This window comes from Homalodisca vitripennis, chromosome 8, assembly GCF_021130785.1.
Source record: "Homalodisca vitripennis isolate AUS2020 chromosome 8, UT_GWSS_2.1, whole genome shotgun sequence".
Lineage (NCBI taxonomy): Eukaryota > Metazoa > Arthropoda > Insecta > Hemiptera > Cicadellidae > Homalodisca > Homalodisca vitripennis.
The window spans coordinates 31,475,813-31,499,229 of NC_060214.1; the positions used below are offsets into that span (position 1 = coordinate 31,475,813).

A 23,417-nucleotide genomic window follows, 5' to 3' on the forward strand; every position below is an offset into this window, starting at 1 on the left:
CTTCAGGCGATGTGGAATTACTAACAGCCAGGCCCGTGCGCATGGGGGGGGGTTTGGGGGGTTCAAACCTCCCCCTTGAAGATTGAGATATATCATATTGTTTCCATATATCAGTTTAATTGTGCTCTATTGCGCCGTCAGTTTTTTTTTCTGTACCTCGACGCATCAACTTATTGAAAGAGTAGATCACATATGTTTTTATTTGAAAAAGTTTTTACTTTGTTTAAAGAATGAGTTACAAATGTATTAAAAGTATGTAGTTTTACAATTTTATAATAAACTCATTTTCCATACGTATTAATTTTTAATCTATTACTTATTTAAGTTTCTTCTTTTTTATTTCATAAAATAAGTATAGAACCCCCCCCCCCTAAATAAAATTCTGCGCACGGCCCTGCTAACAGCTATCGTGGACAAACCATTATTTAAAATTACTTCCGCTTTATGAATCAATAACTCAAACTGACCTATTCGCAGATAAAGCAACTACTCTAACTAAGTATTCCTTGAATTATTTAAACCACCCGCAATATCTTAAATGATATGGGCTTTAAATCTTCTTCGTACATTGCAATCTATGTAGAGGAAACCATTCGGTTTTCATTTGAAAAATACGAACACAATGAATGGTCTTATAAAAAAAAGAGAAATTAAAAACACGATTAATGAAGATCATGCGTCGCATTAATATGAAGTTAAATTAAAAAGCACTCTAAGGTTAATTTCCAAATTAAAATATTGCAAGTACATTGGATAAATTAGCCCCATCGGAAATTCATAGTCCTTAACCAATTTTGTTTCGGGTCCATCAACAACTTCACATTCTTTTATTTTTGATGATGGAATGATTGTGAAGGAAACAGGTTTTTTCCGGACATTTCCCATCGTTCAGTGAAACAAACAATCAGTAACACTACGTTCGAGATCTGCAATCTGATCTCTTCTTCAGGTACATAACTAACCTGATACATAATTACAAACTAGGTTAAAATAAACAAATCATACCAAAGCGTTGTGACACGCCTAAGTCAGGAATCACAACCACCATACAATGTGTATTTAGTTTTTTATGAAATGTATGTTTTAGCAGTGAAGTTGACACACAACATGGTGGTTGTGATTCCTGACTTAGGCGTGTCACAACGCTTTGGTATGATTTGTTTATTTAAACCTAGTTTGTAGTTATGTATTAGGTTAGTTATTTATCTAAAGAAGAGATCAGGTTTCAGATCTCGAAACGTGGTATTCTTAATTTTTTTTGTTTCATTGAACGGCCGGAAAAATCCTGTTTCCTTTATAACTTCAGATTGCTGCAACTATGGCCGATCTTTTTGGAAAGTTGGACTCAAGAAGTCTTCGGACGAAAGTTGTGGTCGGGCGCTAACGGACAAAGCAACAGCTGGGCAAAAGGTCTAGGCCCACTCATTTCGCAGAGGTGGTAGATGGCAGACCGATATTTAAATCAACGGGAGCATTCAAGGTCAAAAGCAAGGTCAACAGACTGGTACACCTCACTCCCTGGCCGGCCCGCAAGGAGCAGTCTGCCTTAGACATTTCTGCACAGGACAAGAGTATCTTGTAGGCGCTGGATTCCGCGAATTCTACAGCATAAAACATTTCCCGCCAAGTTCACAAACAAGTTACGCGGTTCAATGCAAACAAGCTGCATCATCGTCGACTCTTGGCAATGTTAGCTTGAAGAGATATGGATAGTTGAACACGTGTAAACTCTGATACGAAACAGTCTTGGCTATCATTATTGGGTGCCGGCTTTATTAATACCCGGTTAGTGACAGCCATTTTGAATGTTTTACTCAAATAGGAAAAAATAATTTTAAACCTTGGAACAAATATAAAGCCTTTTTAATCGCATAGTTTTGTTAAAAATATCACATTTCAAAGATATAGGCTAAGTATACTCAACCAGTTCAGTTGTAGTTTCTTTAGCGTTGTTGTTATACAACGAAAGAAAATGTAAAAAGCAGTTCCGTAACAAGGGGGGGGGAGGAGTTGAAGAGGAAAAGCCCCGTCCAAAGTTCCTAAATGATTAAAACATACTTGTATAACAGCTACTTGTTTGAAATACAGCAGGTATTTTTTCACATTAAATCAGGGCTATTAAATTTATTCAAATTTAGATTTATTTGATAACCCCCGATGATGTGTGCTTCTCAGACCCATCCTCCCCCAAAAACAAGCTCTAGTCACGTCACTGATAAAGAGGGTTTTCATTAACCGTTCAATCATTTACACATTTTACACCCTACAGTTTTAATCATATATTTTAAAAAAAGGAAGGTTCACGAAATTTACAGATAAAAATTCACAGATAACAAAAATAATGGTGTATTTTAGTTTACCGTTCAACACTGATCACAAGTAATCCTTAAATGACTATTGTTATTGTCTGACTGTTATGCTTGTTTAACATATACTTCATTAATTAAAATTCTAGTTGGTTAACTTAGTGGTTCATTTTATGCCATGGACTACATGAAATAAAAGAAAAGCTATTCCTAAAAACTAAGAAATAAGAAAAATAAGAAACCCACACGCATCCTCTTTTATTTACAATTCCAAGAAGGCGTGACCTAGATGTACTCTGCAATCTTTATAAAATCTTACGTAAGTCTTTCAAAATTTTAATAATTGTGAAATTTATGCTTTCGTTTATTGATGGGTTGAACAATACACCTTTAGAGTACGGTGAAACCATTGACATCTTAACACAAGGCCGAAGCACTAATAGCTAGAAAGATGTTAATGGCATTTGTCGGTATTTAATACGTCATTTAGAGACCGCCCTTCACGCCTTTCTCTCCGGCCAAGAACCCTGACTAAGTTTTACGACTAACAGGGTTTATTAGATTTTATTCCTGAACTTCGATGTTGAGTAAGTAAATTTTCCTTAAGCAACACATTGCATTTAATTAGCATAAATGAAATTAACACAATGAAACTCTCTTTGAGAGTGCCGATAGCCGAGCGGGCCAGACGTTGCATGTGAGTCAGAGATAGCGCAGGTTCAAATACAGTCTGTGACCTTAGCACTTTTCATCAGTACCATCGACCTTGTACCTCATCGACTGTCTTCCTTATTCTGTTTGATAAGATCCTCGTACAGGCGGTTAGTGACCCATGAGGACGGGCAGGATAAGATTTAAAAGTGGAACGCGCTCTCGGCGATCCCTGGTGACATCATATCATTCCTAACAATACTCATAACCCTACCAATTATGGTATTGAGTTATTTGTGTAGGTCTATTTGCAAGAAATACTTCTAAACTAAACGAAAAATACTTCGTTTGTAGACTTTCTAGATCTCGAAAAAGTTCCTTTGTAATGATTTTAAAACTAGTTTATTCTTACTGTGATTATACTGTAATGTCCAAATGACTGGTAACTATGCACAGATTTCTAACAAATCATTACTGATATTGATAAATCAAGTATTAAGTGTATATTTCTATGAGCATGTATTTCTTCAGCGTTTGAACTGGAGATGATTGCTCTCTTATAACAATAGAACCATCAAATGCCGCCATGACCATAGCTGAACAAGAGATGATTTTGGAATTTTAATGATGCTCCAGGAATTTTAAATTCTAAGTAGTGCTTATCATCGACATGACTGTATCCTACCTGAAGCGCTGCCACCTGTGGATCATGGGTCGCTTTCATCCAGAAGCACATTGCCAAGCAGATGAGCATGGCTCCCGCGGCGATGAGCGTCACGCCTATGTATCTAACGGGCTCTGCGTTGTTGTCGGCTAGGCCTAGCCAGTTGAACATGGCGCCGATGCAGAGCAGCGTCATGCCGTAGCGGTACGGCCTCTGCGAGTGCTCAGGCAGGATCAGCACCATCCTGGAATAATGAGGCATAGTCAGGATAACGCTGGCAGGATGCATTTATTAAACATGTTCGGAATGAGTTTCCTGGAGTCAAATCAGGTTGAAGGTCAGGAAATGTGTATTATTTTAGTACTTCCTGGATTTTGAATTCTCTCACCGGAAGAGTGTTTGTACTTGGGTATTATCCGGAGGTCACTCTGTCCCTTTCTACTATTAATTATGCTATTAATAGATAAATACACACCTACGTAATATTAACAAAAAATTAAAGACGAGTGCTCACGTGATCTGAGCTTTAATTTAGGTTCTATCTCCAGAGATATTTTTCTTGTTTCCGCCAGAAGTGCGGTACCACCGAAACCGCAGATGGCCAGGGGGGTTTCCGGTTGGTACTTTCCCGACCTCAGATCACGTGCCAGATCACGTGAGCACTAGTAAATGTTAACTTTGGCACTTCTAGTAACATATTTATGATAACCTAATCTAAACCTACTTGTATCGCGTAATTGCAAGTAGTAGATAGGGACAGAGTGGCCTTTGTATAATACCAAAATAGCGGTGCATCACATGATAAAAACTTTCAGTAATTTTATAAGAGCTAGATAATTATTTAATCGGAAATAAATATTTCCAGAATCTCTCTTAAACCTACATCAGAGTAGAACCACCGACAAAGGATTTACTCCAAAACACTTGGAATGGAAACATCTCGAAAATCATGATCATAAAAGATCACGCAAATTTCTTCTGGACTTTTAAATTCAAGCATAACAATTCAGAATGTAGTAATCCCAAAAAAATATGTGGTAATAAACATCTAAAACCATTTTCATTAAACAGACTATCAACCTCACCCTCAAAACTAACCTGTGTTCCAGTACCATCAAAAGTAATGCCATGACAAAGAAAACTACAAGAAGTACAAAGACAGTATCCATACTACGTTTTCTAAGCTGTATCTCTATCTACGATCCCAAACTCACTGCCAAGTGTGCACGAGTGTGATGCGCTATCTAGGAGGAAAATCTTGTCTTATTTTACAAGGAAATACAAGTATTATCAAGCCACTATCTTTAGCAGACACTCGTCTTCCGTAACAAACAACGTTTTACTAAGTGTGCAGTTCTTGAGACAAGTCATTTCTCGTTGCAATTTCATATTGATTTTGATCAAGTGATTTTGTTAAACCTTTAAATTTCCGTTTTTATACTTAAATACTACATTATATATCGTACAGTAAACGTTCCAAATGAAAATAACGGTCAGTTTCAAGAATGCCATCAACAAATTCTTCTCTATCTGCTAGATATTGCCCAACATTGCATGGCTATGTCAGTTTTTTCCCCTTACTCATCCATCAGTGTCTACAATTCATTTGACAGAGTTGACATTTCTCTGATAAGATTAACAATTGACAACCGTGGATGTGGATTTAAAATTAGTAATGTGTATTCCTTCTCTTTTCAAATTCAACTGCGCCATTTAAATGTCATACTTTATATTTGATATATTATAGGTACTTATTTATATTTATTAATTATGTACGATAATTTAACTTATCAATGGTAGGTAGGTTTAGTAGCTCAATCTGAGCCGTAAACATCTTTAAAATTAAAAGAGTTTAATTATAAACAGAACAGGGGTAGTTTAGAAGACTTGAAAACTTTTATCGATAACCAAGCACTAAAATATATTCTTGTTACTTTTCCAGTTTTACCTTATTACCTGCTTCATCGTTTGTTTGGATGTGGCTTTTCTGGTACAATCTGATACTTGGTAAGTATGGTAAGGATATTAAATAAAACATTATACCATATGAAAGGTTATAAAAAATTCCGAATGTCATATATCATACAATGTCTTAAATGTATCATAATACATACTACTACAGAAAGTAAAATTTTACATCAAAATGCAAGAATTTTGAAAATGATTATTAAACTCATTTTTATGCTTTCCCATCCTTTTATCCAGAATATGTAGAATAGAATACAAATGTAATTAATTTTTGTTTTTGACCATATAATAACAAAAAATTGTCTTAAAAAATCATATTTGTTCTTTATGATATTTAATTCTTTTACTGTACATAGATTTGTCCTAAATTTGTATAGCTGTTTGAGATAAAAAAACAGGAGTTTAAAGTAGTGCAGCCTCTAAATAATAAAACTAACACTCCCCACTATTATCTCCTAGCCTACTGCTAACAAAAAACAATTTTTTGATCAATCTTTGTAAGTTCAACCACTATGTCAACTGTCAGGAGAAAATATTACCATAATTCACAGACTAAAGAGGAAGAATACGTAATACGCAAAAGTATGTAATCATAGCAGGAAAAAATTTGTCGTAAATTACGACTTTGCCAGGTCTAGGGTTAAAACCTGTCAAATTCAGTGATATGGTGAAATGGCCGGAGAAAAATAGTAAAATGTTAAATGTAGTCAATGCTGCGGCATTCAAAGGGTAAATGATTGTATTGTATTATTCATTAAAACTTAAATCTAGTGTTAGTAAATAATTTTACCGTGGAAGGATATTTACCGAACAGGTCAAACATTTAATGCATCACCAGCATCCAAGTATTTTCTGAATCAGCATATGTTGCCATCTTAACAAGACAGTGGTGAACTCAACGTGAGGGTTACTTGACTAATGATTCCTGCTCCACGAGGCCTTGTACGGCCACCCCAGAAATATACACCCAACCAAACAGCCCAACCAATTATTGTCCATTGGGAAAAATGTTACAGCAACCAAAAAGTTGCCAAGCAGCTAATTCGTTGATTTATCTAACTGAAAATCGTAGTTTTAATAGAGACGCTCCGATTCCCAAATGTATACACCCCTATTTGGAAAATATTTGGTACACTATTCATATGAACAGCCTTATAACGTAAGTTATGCTAATCTACCCGTTGGACGTTAGTCTTCCGAGACGAACGTAAGGCCGTAGTGTAGGTCAGGGTTACAATCGGTTACTATTAGTTATTGAGGTGGGATGTCTCCAAGTCAACTACGGTCCAGAATGACTCATGAAGCGCTAACACGTCATCTTTTCATTCATCTGCACCAGAAACGGAAGCGCAGCCAAGATGCCAACGGATGCACGCCCATTCTTTGCAGATAGACATAACGTAAAGTTCTCTTGAGGATAGTTTTGGTCACTGATAAATACCTCAAGTTTCCCAGATTGGTGTGCCATTACAAATCGCAGCTGTTTAATATTTAAAAAAGATTCACAACTCCGCTGTTTAAAAACGTAAAAAAATTAACGATTTTCTGAAATACTTACATTTCCTAAAGTTTTTGTTACAGCTAATTTGTTGCATCTCGAACAGTTTTCAAAATATTGCGCATACGTAAATTCTATGAGAATAAATTAATAATATTTAAATTGTTACAAAATCTACATACTTCTTCCAATTGAGCCAGAAGGACTATTCATTAAACCAACTAACCCAACGATAAACGGCAAAAACTGACTGTACCACCTTAATTGACCGGGGCCAACAGAACACATTGCACTGTGTTAACCTTAGAGCTCAACGTATTATGTTATGATACCTGAATACCCACAGATTCTCGCGCCCAAGGATTACTCGTGGTGTTTTCCTTGATCCTTCCTCTGACCTCTTCCTTCCTGCTTCCTGAATCGACTCTCTCAAAAAACCCATCGGTTGAAATGCATTAGAAAATGAACTTCCCTTGCAGGATCGGATGCCTCAGAGGATGGACTGCGCAACGACGTGACTGTGTTACCAGAGCACTTTGGTCAGATCAAGGTGGGGCGCGAGGAAAGGTAAGGACGACAGCGAGCAAGGTCCTCTGGTGGCAATGACCCAGTGGACAGCTCCGCATTGCTCAACTGGTGTAATCATCTCTGACGCCACGCTTGCCAATCATGCCACTGACCAGTCTCGATCTCAATCGAGGCAGATCTGACGTGTCGTAACATCTCTCAGTGCCCACTTAGCGTCTTTTAACACATTCACTGGAATTCCAGAAATCGCGTCAAATTCCAAATTCCAATCAGCCACCGCTATGAATGATTTTGAGAAATAAAGAATATTCCAGAAAATTTGATGTTCCTAGAATATCAAACTGATAATTTGAACGGTATACTTCTTAACACTTTTTGTTAGTGCAGAAACAACATATCAACATTATTTGGGGGGGGGGGATTTCGTGGTGAATGGACAAAACTCTACCATACCACAATCTGAAAGGAACTTCTCTGAATAGGTCCTGGAAAAAGAGAGGCCCAAGACTCTTGACGTGGACAGTTAACACACATGCGGAAGGCCTAAAGGTTTGACCCCCATGGTGCACACCTATACTCAGCCACTCGGCAGACCTTGCTCAGACCTTGCATCAGTTCTAGTGATTCATAAAAGTCCAGTACTGTCCTAGTTCTCTACCTGGTCAATACCATTCACCTCTAACTCTAATTCGAGCTATATTTGTACAAAAGAAAAAGCAAAATATTTTCAAATAAGAAACATAAAATAAAAAAATATTCAGTATCTGGTGTTTATTGGGTGATTTTTTGGTTTTAAAAACTTAAAGCGTTGCTTTTTATGAAAGACCTTACAAACAGAAAATACAAATAATTTAAAGACTTCTCACTGTAGATATTCTAGGGCCCGAGCTCAACTTCCATCCTAAATCAAAAGGGGATTTTTTTAATTGATCTCAGCATCTTTAGCTTTGGGCCAAAACCAAGAACGTAGCCAGGAAAAGATTTGGGGAGGGATTCAGACAACTGATATTTTCCCATAGTGAATAGAAGGTAGGGCCCCACTGTGTTCCTTAAAAAAGATCTTGACCAGTTTCTTTGTTGAGAATGACCTTTCAGCAGTACATGTTAGTAACACTGAATTATTTAAATAATAATAATTATTTACTAAAAAGTCATTGAAAAAATTAACAATATGGGGGGTTCGAACACCTTGGACCCCCTTGCTGGCTACGTCCTTGTCCAAAACGGGACGGTTTCGAGAGGTAAAAAAATCAATGCTTAGCTTGATACACTTGAAATTAACAGGCAGACACGAAAGTCAAAGTTAAATCATAGTCAGACGATGAGACAAAGAGAAAAAATCACTTCCAGACGAAAAGTCTTCATAGAGTTGGCTAAAAGGCATGAAGCTAAGAAAGATATGATCTGTGAAAAACTATTGCCTTGTTTTTAACCCTTTTGATACCACTCCATTTCGATCCCCACCAAAAATATCGCGGCTGACGATCGATTGATTGCTCTGTCAGGGAAAACTGTCTTTCGGTAACGACACCAAAAAACAGTCAATTATGTTGTGTAAAAATATATCAGTGTGTAAGGATTTTCAAAATGGTTTTTGATTTTAAATGTAGGTGCAAAATGTAATTATAGAAACAATTCTGAACATTTAATTTTGGCGCTAGATTGATCTAACTTTCCGAGTTGCACAGTGTGGAGTCAGCCGACTTGGTTGGATGCACCCGAGAGGCGGCGGTGGCAACGGCCTTAAACAGCTGCAAAAAGGCTTCGGTCACTGACCCAGCGGCGGAGACGTGCGGGAAAAGTAATTACGAATTTCCTGTGGATCATGAGACTTGATCTCAGCGGAAAGAACGGTTAACGACACGTACGACTTCCGGGTGACATACCGGACGTCATCAAAGTCTGGAGGTGTGGAAGTCTGTCGTGATCGTGGCCGGCAATCTAACTAATTAGACAATCGTGTTTGGCAGTGGAAATAAACTCTTGATACGATATAGCCATTCGGTAAAATTTATCAAGAGATCATTCATTAATAGGAGTCGGTTCGAGTTGTCATAACACGTTTACGTTTATTTCTACGTATATTTATTATTTTATTAAAATAATTCATTTATACAACTACTACAATTATTCATCACTTAAAGTGTTGAATAATTGTTGTGTTGTTAAAGTCCTAGCAAAGATTACTGATACAATAATTACTTAAGCAAATAACAGACATTAGTAGAGTTCAAAAGTAGTGAATACGTATTGAGTAAGCTCAGAGCTTATTCTAGGGAGAAAATGCTTTTCACTAAATCGCAAATAAGCTAAGATTAAAAATAGCTGTAATAGTAAAAAAAAAACATAGAAAAAATGTTAGATTTATTTAACTTTGAAAAAATTAATCACAGATCGATTAAACTTGCTTCCAGATATAGCAAAATAGCCAACTATATCGAGGGCTTATACAGTAGTCATTTTAAACACGTTAAAACATCGTACATATCTCACTTAGCTCCATAGTACGGTGGATGATGATAATTTATTAACTCCTTTCTTGGCAGTAGATAGTGAGTGTGTAATATGAATAGTATGCTCTATTTTACTGTAGATTCTACTGTAGATGTTTAGGAGGTTAAGAAAACAATAGATCGTAAAACATATGATGTTCAATTCTCGATGGTTTTCAGAGTTAGACACTGTTTTAATTTTTCTTCTCTTAAACGTTGGGAGTACAGCGCACCCTCTTAATAGCTAAATTAATGGCAAAATAATAAGTGATCAATGTTGCCAAATCGACAGAGCAAAAATGTTGGTGCTCCGAGTAATTATTGGAGCTGCCACGTGGTACAGCCAAGTCTGGACAAACAATTATATGGCTATAAATACCACACGCACAGCAAGGTTGTTTTCCTCAGAGGTGGGGCAGCTTCACTCAAGGTCAACAAACATAGTCGAGGTTATGTCCAGATGCGAGCTTGCCGCCAAATGCGCATTTCTCCGTCACCGAGACCTTTGAGGTTATAAAGTTACCGAGAAAGGTAATAACTGAGTTTTACTGGATGAATCAGGTACGAAACTGTAAAATAAATTGTCACAGCTGACTTAACAGTCCTTGGAGTGTACGGTTGAGAATGTGAAGAAGATGTGATTAGCACGTGAAACAATATTTTATAACCTGTACTTTGCGTTGACACCACCAGCGCTAAATAATACTGCTAGACAGCTTATCTTTCTTTATCACCTATGAAGACAATAATGTGCTCGAAATGTATTTCAAATTTAGGCTTACTGTACTTTCCTAGTCCTTAAACTAAACAACCGGTGCAAACCCAAAAAGTACGGCTACGCGTCTAAAAGTGGCTTAAAATAAACATCCTATATTCTACTCGATGGGTATTTTAAAACTAAACAAGGCCATAGCCAGCAAAGGGTCCAGACTCCCCCCAATTTTCAGTAAACTATAATTATTGGGTCTTTTCTAGTATGTCCCAGCATTCTCTATTTTAATTTCTATAAGTTAGATTACGTTACTAGAGCTACAAATGTAATTTCTAAAGGTAATTGAGGTTAGGTTAAGCTTGGTTTTTGACAATAATTTGCAAAAACAATTGAAAAACGAGTTTATTAATTTGTACGAAAAAACACAAATTAGTAACGAAAGATTTTTAAAATAATATACTATTCTGGTGGCCAGAACGCTTTAATGTCCTCCAGGATTTGTTCGAACAAATCTGTTTTTTGGTGGCGATGTTTCCACAGAAACTCACACAAGTATGAGTCTAGCAAGTTGCGACTTGTACCGCATTCGTTCCTATTACGCCGTTTTGCCGACGCCCAGAGCGATTCAATTCTCTGTGTGTGTGCTCCTGTTGTAGGATCAACAAAATTTTCAGAATGGGTTAGATCTCGCGATGCTTGCCCGCTGCGCAGCGCTTCCTGCTTGCTCTTTTAGAAAAAAAATTAACAACCAGAGTTTCAGGATTTCCCGCTTTTCAATTGACAATGAATTAACCGCTTTAATTACGATCTTGTGAATGCGGGGACATATTAGAAAAGACCCTAATTATTTTCTTAACTAATTCAGTAATACTGACATGTACTGCTGAAAGATCGTTCTTAACATAGAAACGGGTCAAGAACTTTTTAAGGAACAAAATGGGACCTTACTTTCTGTCCACTATGGGAAAATATCAGTTGTCTTGACCCCCTCCCCCAATTGTTTTCTGCCTACGTTCTTGAAACTAAAAAAAATATTATTTGGTTCAATGCTCAATGTTCTAAAGGAAAATAATGTAGTAGCAGCTTATTCATTATAAACTTACAGGTTAACATTTCAAAACCTTTCAAATTTTTCATGTGTAAATAAAACATAGAAACGTATTAATTTTTATTTTTCATTGTTTCGTTGAATCTTATTGTAAAAATGTGCTCCAATTCTAATTTTAAATCTTTTAACGTTCTGACTATTTAGTTTAATTGACTATTTAGAATAAAATTAATTAATTGATTTCCAGTTCTAGCATTAATTAATTGCACTCGCTAAGGAAACACTTTCGGAATGAACAATTGAGGTCGAATAGATCCTACAATTTGTAGACATTTACAAACCAATTTGAGCCCGCCTTGAGAGCCAAGGCGATGCATAAATGTGATGGGTGTGCTAGCGCCTCTCGGAACTCGTGAAGATTAGTTGTTGTGAAGGTTATACGCACTGACCGCCTGTTCAGGTTTGTAGGTTATGTTTGTCATTTCCCGCTTCGTCGTCCATACACAAGTCAGTATCGTTATCACTGTCTTGCACGCACAGTTTATCGAAAACCTTATCCACGCACGCACTTGTGGAAGCACTGATAATCGCCTGTTACTTCATTAACGTTTTAGTTTCTGATAAGGATAAAAATGTTACGTAAAGGTAAGTATGAAAGTCATTGCACCTACGCTTGTCACTGCCATCTGGATAACGTTGCGTTGGTTGGACGTAAATGTAAATGAACCTTATCTTGTTGATTATTGTTTGCATTCGTGTACAAACCCTCGGAACAGAAGGGCATTAACCTTTTCAAATAAAAAACTAGCTTTAAATGATTCCAGAATGTATATAGCTATATTGATTGACTGTGAATTCGTAATTGGGAGAATGTTTATTCGTACTATGCCTTTTTTTGTTTTTTTTAGTAACGTATCGATATTTCAAGTTACACAATACTTGGTAAAAGCTCGTCTCCACGTCTAAATAAATTGTGCAATACTATGTGGTTGCGCAACATACAGTAATGTTGTCCTTCTTTAGTTGACATGATTCTGGAGATTCCACCTTTCACCAAAAATGAGCTTATCGTGGGCGGGAAAAAAGATCAAGTCTAACAAGAGCCCGGGACCTGATGGCATTCCCCCAGAGGTAGTAAAGGTGGCAGTGAGTGTGTAGTCCCAGACAAGGTCCTTAAAGTGTTAAATATGGCCCTGAGAGAGGAGAGCTTCCTTGCAGGCTGGAAGATGGCAAGACTGGGTCCTCATCCCAAAATTGGGTAAGCCAGAAGGCAGACCAGACTCATACAGGCCACTGTGTCTGCTGAGTACTGTGGGGAAGCTGTTTGAGCAACTGCTGGTAGGAAGACTACAAGAAGAACTTGAGAAAAACCAATGCTTTGTCTGACAACCAGTTTGGCTTTAGACCTGGACGCTCAACAGTAGATGCTGTGGACATGGTCATCAAGTTGGTACGACGTTGCTGTGGGTGGAGGCCGACAATACCGGGAAATACCAGCGGTGGTCCTTTTGGATGTGAAAAAAATGCCTTCAATAGTGCTTCTTGGCAGAAGATATTGCAGCGGCTGAAAGCGATTGGAGTATCTCCATATCTTAGGCGCATGATTCAGGCGTATTTGGGGGAGAGAAACACTGGACCTGGGAAATGGAATGAGGAGGCAAGTTACCAGTGGAGTTCCACAGGGAATCAGTGCTTGGCCCAACCCTTTGGAATGTCCTGTACGACACTGTGTTTCGCTTGGCTCTCCCGCCTGGGGTACGAATTGTCGGGTATGCTGATGACTTGGCCCTGGTGGCCAAGGGAAGCACGGAACATGTGCTAATGGAGAGATCCAATGAAGCCATTGCACGAGTTGGGGATCATCTGCAGGAACTGGGACTTGAGCTGGCCCCACAAAAGACTGAGGCAATTATCATGGCTGGAAGGAGGAGACTTCGACCGATCACTTTTCGGGTACAGGGTACGACTGTCACACCGAAGACTAAGGTCAAGTACTTAGGCATTTGGCTGGATAAGTCGAGAACTTTCGTTCCCCATGTTATGGAAACAGCAAGAAAGGCCTCAGTAACGGCAATGGCAATAAGTGGGACTATGAAGAATGTTCGGGGCCCCAAGGAGTCAAAGAGGCGGCTGATTTTCTCAGCAACACAGTCCATACTCTTGTATGGTGCACCGGTGTGGGCGAGTGCAATGCAGTTTGGAAGAGCAAAGGAAGCTGCACTAAGGGTTTCAACGGCTTGCTGCGATGAGAATCACATCAGCCTACAGGACGATATCTCTCGACGCAGTTTTGGTGCTCGCTAGGACTCCTCCTATCCATCTCCTGGTGAAAGAGAGAACTGACAGCTACCTGGGAGAACGAGAGACAGAGCGGAGCTGCAGGAAAGACTGAGGGATGCTTGGCAACGAGAGTGGGGAGGTCTCAAGTAAGGGCTCCTGGACCAGAAGGCTCATACCAGACATTAGAGTATGGCTTCAAAGGACACATGGGGAGGTAAATTTCCATGTGACTCAGATCCTCTCAGGTCATGGGTGTTTCCGCCGTTACTTGGAGAGGATTGGCAGAAGTAACTCAAGTATATGCCACTACTGCAGAGAGGAAGATACTGCTGAGCACACTTTCTTTTTCTGTAAGAGGTGGACAGAGGAAGAGAGGAGCGAGAGCCAATTGCTGGGAAACAACCGGACAACTGATACCTGAGACTTTGGTCTCTCACATGGTGCAGTCGGAAGACATGTGGAACGCAGTCAGTAAGATGGCCTTTTCCATTATACGGAAGAAAATGGAAGATGAGCCGTGAGGACTTGAGGTGAAGAAGGAAAGCATTTAGTGCAAGACACTCACCCAGCTGAAGAAATGCTAAAAGTGGTCCCGGCTTGGTGGGCAGGAAGGACGAGGGTGGGGTTTAGCGGGTCGGCGATCTTTATAACGTAGTCAACCCCGCATGCACTGGAGTGAAGGGAAGAAGAGAGAACCCTCCATGTATCTGATTGCAGATTCCCCATCCTCAGCCCCAAAAAAAAAAAAAAAAAAAAAAAAAAAAAGTTGACATGATTTATAGGTTAAGTGAAGTCCCTACACCGTTTGAAGGCGCCTTGGAGTTCTAAAATCCTAAATGATCTATCCATTTATAGTTAATAAGTTTACATGTAAGCTGAAACTAAACTATCGCTCCCATTTTCGATATACAATGTTGCATCGTATTACATAAAATATTTGCGTAACGTGTAACAGCACAAAAAACGTAATATATCTCATCGCGCAACATTCACTGTAATTTCACTACGAAAATACCAAACCTTAATATCTGCAGTTTACCTTACAACCTGGCATGCATTTCACATGAATTTGAAGTCGTGCCGAAATAAGTCTTCATAAAATAATCTGCAGCACAATATTAAGCAGCAAGCGCTTCGTACAAGATTTTGAAATCACATTGTGCAACAAGAATACACGGTAGTGACACATCATAATAGTAATGAAAGATGATGTCATCTTTTCTTCTTTTGACGTGGATTAGGCACTGACTGATAGCTGATGGTGTAAATAACTGTTTAATTTTCGAACTATGAGGGTTCCACATCCCCGAAAATGGATCAAAATATAGTCTCAGTTTTCTAGCCGTGTCTTCTCTTATAGTACACATTACTTTCTTCTGAAGTGTTGATTATTTTTACTTTATTAAAAATCTTTTAGTAACATAAAGCCGTTGAGAGGTTTATGGGCATCAGGAAGAAAGGTTAACAAAAGTATTTTGAATTTGACAATTGCAATTTTATCATTTAGAACATCATAGCCAATTCCTACTATTCTGATTAAATGTATTTTTATTAATTTTTTATGTTTTGCATTCTTTTATTTTGTTGAGCTCATTATCCATAGAAATATTTTTAAACCCATAATCATGGTTTCCATGCCTTTATTTATGGCAATATTACCCCTAACTAAACCAATATTTGTTTTAATTTTAAACTAGTAATATTGGACTGTATGAAACTAAAATGTATATAACATATTCGACAAGAAAAACAATAAATAGAAACGCAAGTATACAATTGAATTGCACCGTAATTTACAAGAGTTGTACAGCACAAAATGATTACAAAGTAAAATACCGATTCATTCTTAAGATCTTCAGATGTATTTATTTCAAAAACATGTTTACAATTAATCACTTGACTCTTCAAACGTTTGATAGCACCTTTCTCTACCAAGTCTTAAGATTACTTAGGAATGACAATAATAAACACAATAACATTCTACTGACATTTCAGGGAATACCATCACCTTTCTATATATAAGTGAGCATCGAATATTCTCTTTAATGGCGAAGAGTATTTGAAATAAAAAAAGCTCAATTGGTAAGATATTGATTGTAAAATCTAATTAATGTAGGCTAAATATGAAATTTGATTACCCGAAAAAGGCCGTGGTAACTCCTAGCAAGGGATCGACCAATATTGAGAATGACGAAATTCAGCGACTTGATTACACCACATACAAGACCAGTCTCTGATAAGGAGCCATCAACACTGATCTGAACTGCGGTGTTGGGTCTCAGCTGTCGCTACTGTGACCAATTGTAGAGTCAATGCTAATTCCGCTGGATTAACAAGCAGTAGATAATTGTACTTGCCGGCCTATCTGAGGTTGTGCTGCTCAAGGGCAGGGTAACGCTAATGTTGCTAATTAGTACTCAATTACTTACTCGTTTTAAGTCACAGTTTCTTTGGGCTGAATAGAAGAACCTCAGAATTTGAGAGGGAGAGAAAGGGGGGAGAGAGGGTGAGGGAGGGGAAAGGTAGGGAGAGGGAGAGAGAGGGATGGAGAGAGAGAGGGGGAGGGAGAGAGAGGAGGTGAGGGATTAGGTGGTAGGGAGGGAGGGGTGAGAGGGGGAGGGGGAGAGAGAGACCATGCTCATCTTTGCATGATCTCAAATAAGACGAACTCATCTCATACGGAGTTTGCAATTCCTTTAGGAATGTATAGTTTACTTGAATGCTAGTTTTCCAAGCATAATTACTGACGATATTAATATGATGTCTCAGAGATTCAGTTTAACTAAGATGAAGCATACCGTGATGGCGTCACATCGTAGACCTTTGCCAACCTCGGACCGCACGAGGTTGTACATTTATTAATCCCCCCAGACAAGTTAGTCCAGTATCAGTGTCACCAGTTCCGGCGGAGTTTTGGCGCGAATCAGCCGGAAACAAATATGTTCTGCTCGACCTTCTGAATCGTATCGCAAGGGTTTTCCGAACACTGGCAACCTCCATGGACCAACTGCCGTTATACTCATACGTGGCTTGGACTCCTGAAGAAGGGATATTATTGTGCTTAAAATAGTTTGAACAAGTCTCGCGATTTTATGACGAAATACGAAAAACAACATATTCTACTATTTTCAAAATGCAGTAAGTTTGTGTGAAAAAAGGCTTTTGGCACATTGCTTCCAATTACTTTTTCTAATTTATATTAACGATCTATGCTGTGCAAAATTTAATGGGAAAGTAACATCATTCGCCGACGATACAGCACTTTGCTATGTTGAACGGAATTGGAATGAAATAGAACTAAAAATGAATTCAGACTTAGAAGCGCTTCAATGGTGGTTTTCAAAAAACAACATGGTACTTAGCTCTGCTAAAACTAGATTTATGAATTTTAGTTTAAGACGAGAGGTTATTTTTGAAAATAAAATTTTTTATAAATGCATTGATTGTATCAGTGGAGGCGGGCAGTGTTCTACTGTTTGTGCTGAAGTAAAACCTGTGGACAATATAAAATACTTGGGAGTAGTATTGGACAGGGAACTAAAATTTAAGAATCATATCATGAATTTGAAATCAAAAATAAATAGTACTTTAAGGTTATTTTATTTTTTATGAAATATATGCAGTACAGAATTATTACGGGTTCTATATTTTTCACTAGTGCATAGTCGATTGGATTATGGAATAATTTTCTGGGGAGGGACTTATCGTTCAAATATCAAACCAATCTACATGATTCAAAAACATTTTATACGAATAATAGGAAAAAAGCTTAAAACTGAAAAATCTTTCCCAATTTTTTGCAATTTGAAAATCTTACCCCTGCAATATATGTTCGTATATAAAGTTTTAAAAATATTTTTCATTCGTAGCAGATGCTGCATAACTGATAAGGCTTTTAAGTCTAAACTAAGAAATGCAGCTAGTTTTACTGTACCCAAACCTTCCAATACATACTTCACAAAAACATATTACTTTTTAGCACCAAGAATGTTTAATAAATTGCCAACTGAAATTCAAAATTTAAAAACAGCAACCTTTTTTGCTAATAAAGTTAGAATATGGTTGTTTACTGTTGAAAATATTGAAGATAAGATGTTTAATATAGTTCAATAGAACATTCCTTTCATAACTACTAGTATACTATCCTATTATGATTGCATAGAAACGCTTGAAAACCTTTTGCCATACAATTCAATTTTAACAATATTTACAAATTTAAATAACGTCAAAAATATAAATTAACTTTGAAAACAAAGACATTTCCTGGGACTGAAGGGCTTATACAAAATTGCACTTGAACGATAAATTTTCTTTTGAAATATCAGTATGTTAAAGTTTGGAAAATTATAATATATATATATATATATATATATATATATATATATATATATATTTATACTCTGTTTTGCCATAATATTACAGGATTTCTAGTGGTGAAAGTACCTCCAAACAGGCACTGCCTTGGAGTACTCTAGTTCCAAATAAATAATAATAAATATCCAATATATTTTGTACAATACATGACCCAACATTCTGATTTAATTTTGTTATATTTAAATGTGTCAATCCATGAATTTCACAGTAATAACGTACTTTATATTTGTTGTGCATGTATGAATGTGAAGAGTGTATGTACTTTTATTCATGTTGGAATGAATGCGTTAAGTTTAAGGATGTAAAGTTAGGCTTGGCACTTAGTTTAAGATACTTTTAGATTTCAATTATTGTGGTAATTGCAAATGTATTTTGTTACCTAAGTATATTATTATGGTTTTTATTATCCTGTATTTGTACAAAGAACTATGTAATGTATTTATTTGGAAAATAAATTATTATTATTATTATTATTAATTCGAAAAAGATTAAAACACAAATATTTTTAGATGAAGGTTCTCTTTCAAATTTATCAACGTCGAAATCAGCCTGATGCACTACCGCACAAGGTATTGTTTGTCTCTGCTATGATAAACATTTATCTTAATCCTTATTTTACAACAAGCGATTAAAATACAACCGGCAACGAGTTGTTGTCAAGTTCATTAATGAGCAGATGTGACATCATGGAAGTTGCCGGCTGGCTGTTAATGAATGGCGCATCAGATGTGACAAAGCCAGTCATTGATCGGAAGAATATTCCTTGGAACTCTGATGTCTTTCTGGCTAATTGTAGAAGTTCTATTCCGGTCATTCTCAAAATCTTGAGATAGTAGGTGTTAACGAGCATTGTTGATAGCCATTACTATTTTAGTCTGGGAAGACTACACCCAGAAGAGTTCCAAATATTGGAAAGCATCCGAATTTGTCACAAAATAATCCAGTGAATTTGACTTTGATCAAATGTAGCTGAAGGCTTTGCACATTTGGCTGGATTAAATCCAGCGAAATCACCAGATTTCTGTACTTGATGCACGACACCTTTGACAAATCACTTTGTCATCGTAATACAAAAATTGCTAGGAATCGTCCAACATTAGCACGGCCTTGTAAGGGTTTAATGGAAGACTTACCTTGCGTAACCTCAATTGAGGTCGATGACGCATTAACGACGATTTGCCCAGACTGTCTTGGGCGGCAAAGAGCGAGTGCTTCGACCGCACTAGTCGTAGAAGTAGGCCCTGCACAATCTTTGAATGTGCAACCGTCTGTGAAGATGTAGGTCGACTTATCACGTTTGAACGGCACACAACAGCGGTCTTTGTTTGTGAAAGGCGAGCACTCCAAGTATCGCCACTCACTGTACATCACGCGCATCACGGGTGAACTGTAGTGGAATCACGCACGAAGATAACGTGTTATATACATATCGTGATTTATAGCCGAGTGTAAAGTCTCCAAGGAATGATTCAATAGCAAGAAATGTTTCTCGGTGCTCTTATCAGAACTTATCTTCCTGCCATGATGAGAGGATTATTTTAGGATCAATCGATTCATTCGAAATTAACGCGAAATCAAACTGTCCTATCCATCTTAATTGTCATTAATATACGAAGTGGAGTGATCTTCGACGTTCTGCCTATAACGTTAGTGGTTTTACTACACTCATTCTTTAGGCCACTGTTTTTGCTTATATCCGTGAAATGTAAATACATTATGTTAATATAAGTATATTATTGTAACTATTGTTTTTCATATTAAGATTACATAATATACATTGTCTAAATACAAACGGGTTAAAACTCTTCATTGACAAGCTAAAATTTGAAATCAGAATAGGATTCTGACATTTTTCTTTCACCTGAAGAAGAGTACAGATATCAATTCACGAAACGTTGGTTCGGATTTGCACTAAGCACACTTCAAAATAACTGTAATGTACATTTTTCAATATTTAAAGAATTCATAAACGTAAATCCTCCGGGAAAGTACGAGACAATTAATATAAAATAATCGCTGGGCTTCAAAACCCCCGGTTATGAAAGAACACCTTACAGTCCATATAATAACCATATTGTATAACTGTACGTAACTTCATATTTTAAGTATACGTATCAGGACAATTACTTACCAAGGCTAACTCGATAGTTACTATCAGGGTACATGTAATAAGGTAACGTAATGAAATGGCCAGCAGTGAAATATATAACTAACTCCTTATGAGGCCCAAGGCCCTAATGATGGTTACTTTCAAATTCGAAGATAAGCGGAATTCGTTGACAGGTTAAGTCCGGATATTAGATTAGGAATCATGGAGTTCAAAGTAGACATGTTTTATTGAATTTTCCGGATTTAACCTGACTTCAAGGGCGATTTGTGGCTGAACCGTTAGAGATACGAGAAAAGTAACTGGATCTTACATGTCATAAATTTAAAATTGAAGTATGATTCTGTCCTCAGATTTGAGCTACAACCTCTAGTTTAGCCGGTATAGAGCTTGGGAGAAATGCAGTGTTGAATGCACTGGTCAGCTATTGTGATTTGTTTATTGTAAATAAATATAAAAACCCACAAGCTTTCAAATACTTTCATGATATTTCACGTTCTAAGCAAAAATCGTACCAAATTTTACATTTTTAGCATACCAGGAAATGGATTAGATTATATACTGAGTATAAACTAACTGAATACGCACACGTTGGAAGAAAACTGGCTCTTCAATCAAACCAGAACTACGTTTTTCATAAAGTGTGGAGATAGTGATAGTTTTGACATTACAATATTTTTCTAATAATTTGATAGTTATGGATTCTCCAATTTTCCTCGTTAAGAAAAAAATCGTTTTCCACTCATGGAGTATCCACTATATACTTTTTTACTCCGAGAACCCCTACACAAAGCGTGATTGTAAAAATATTTTTTGAGACAACCACTTTTTTAGATGTCACTATATTTAATCCATTTTATAGTTAACCTTTTGGTGAACTTCACGTATAAGATAATATGTTTAGTAATGTTTACTTTAATTTGCGATATTCGTTATTAAAGTCGTTATTTTATAGGGTAATTCAAATACCATTTTTTAAATAATTATTGTGTTTATTCCGTTCGGACCTTTAAAATAACATACAATTTGCCTATGGTTACATTAATGATTTCTAACACTACGTTTCCAGGATTGTAATATATCCTTTTTTCACTTGTCAAAAATAGTATGGTTTGCGATTCTTCCCCCAGCTATTAACTGATACTTACATTTATTGCTATGCATTTATTTGTGGTTGCTCCTTAATGTATTTAAGCATTTTGGCAACTGAAGAAGCAGATAGAGCATATTCCTCGAAACGTAGAGGTTTTTGTATCATTTAACGATGATAAATGTCCGAGATTAATGTATTCTTTCAAATCAACGATCGCCAATAATAAATTTTAAACAGGGAGAAACACGATGGATCTAAAATTTAAGACTTACAAAACTCTAATAGCATTGAGTTCGTTCAAGAATCAAGGGTAATTGTAAAAAATGGAGACGGGAGAATTTCGTAGGTTTATAGCCAATGTTCAGGGCCGGTGGACGCGGTACTGTCCATTCTACTGTCAACGTCACATCACCCGTGACTTATGGTGAAGAAATTGCAGGAACAGGCCACCACAGTACAAACTTCTTTGTGCAGACAGTCTCACGGTCCGGTGAGGACGGATGGTGCAACTACAAGAACAGCCAGTCCTTGACAAATGCGGGCGGCCAGCTGTGGAGCTGTGCTGCGCGCGGCAGACTACTATGAACTCCGGAAGTGGAAGAACAAAGAGTAACAGGACCCGAGGAACCAGAGCGTGGAGTAGACATAGAGTAAGTAACGCGGGGGCACAGGATACTCGGCCAAAGAAAACACTTTACTGGACAACAAGATCCGATTTGTATAGTACTTCTCTCAAACCGTATAATTGTTTTCACCACAGGGTAAGAGGGATATCCCTTTCTCTTTGTTTTATCTCACTTTAATCTTATCTGTATGACGAATAATCCAAGCACGGTATAGTTGCAGTTAAAGTAGTCTATTGATAATTTTAATATAGCCTTATCAACATTGTTAAATGTTAGCTACAGTATGTCCTAAGTTCACCGTAATTATTGTTCTCAGTTTTCTATTTTGGTTTGAAAATTACTATGTGATAAAATTGATATTGCACTCGAATATTTAGTTCATGATTGAGATATTAGCCCAACAATTATGGTTGTGAGCGCGATTGCAAAAGTATTCGTGTCTGTGAAATTTGTAATACTTCTGTATACTGTTGATGATTGAGATATCGGCCCAACAATTGTGGTTGAGTGCGAGTGCAAAATTACTCATGTCTGCTAGGATTTGTAATACTTCTGTAAACAGTTGAGGATTGAGATATAAGCCCAACAATTGTGGTTGTGAGTGCTCAAGCGAAGGTACTCGTGTCTGCGAAAGTTTGTAATACTTCTGTATACAGTTGATAGACATATCAGCCCAACAATTATGGTTGTAAGTGCGAGTGCAAAAGTACGCGTGTCTGCGAAAGTTTGTAATACTTCTGTAAACAGTTGATGATTGAGATATAAGCCCAACAATTATGATTGTGAGTGATCGTGCCAAGGTACTCGTGTCTGCGAAAGTTTGTAATACTGCTGTATATAGTTGATGATTGAGATATAAGCCCAACAATTATGATTGTGAGTGATCGTGCAAAGGTACTCGTGTCTGCGAAAGTTTGTAATACTGCTGTATATAGTTGATGATTGAGATATAAGCCCAACAATATTATGGTTGTGAGTGCGAGTGCAAAATTACTCATGTCTGCGAGGGTTTGTAATACTTCTGTACACAGTTGATGATTGAGATATCGGCCCAATAATTGTGGTTGTGA

At 37.2% G+C, this 23,417-nt stretch overlaps 2 protein-coding genes across 7 annotated transcripts in view; one reads left to right on the plus strand and one right to left on the minus strand.

The window, feature by feature from the left end:
* Window positions 1-1,206: 1,206 nt before the first annotated feature.
* The window catches only part of LOC124367483, an 88,792-nt gene continuing 66,581 nt past the window's right edge, over window positions 1,207-23,417 (minus strand). The window contains exons 1-2 of one of the 6 annotated variants that reach the window (XM_046824336.1): window positions 19,655-20,884; window positions 1,207-3,865 (exon numbers count right to left, since the gene is read on the minus strand). In XM_046824336.1, coding sequence (XP_046680292.1) covers window positions 3,532-3,864 — 333 coding nt within the window. In that variant the 5' untranslated portion in view covers window position 3,865; window positions 19,655-20,884 and the 3' untranslated portion in view covers window positions 1,207-3,531. Of the gene's footprint in view, window positions 3,866-4,719; window positions 5,342-12,208; window positions 12,346-16,285; window positions 16,599-19,654; window positions 20,885-23,417 lie in introns of those variants that run through there. The other 5 variants (XM_046824331.1, XM_046824333.1, XM_046824334.1 and 2 more) reach the window with 5 other exon arrangements.
* Window positions 12,379-23,417, plus strand: part of LOC124367481 (dynein regulatory complex subunit 2-like) — an 84,266-nt gene continuing 73,227 nt past the window's right edge. Inside the window, exon 1 of the mRNA XM_046824330.1 lies at window positions 12,379-12,512. The gene's annotated coding sequence lies outside the window, so the exon portion shown is untranslated. The remainder of the gene's footprint in view (window positions 12,513-23,417) is intronic.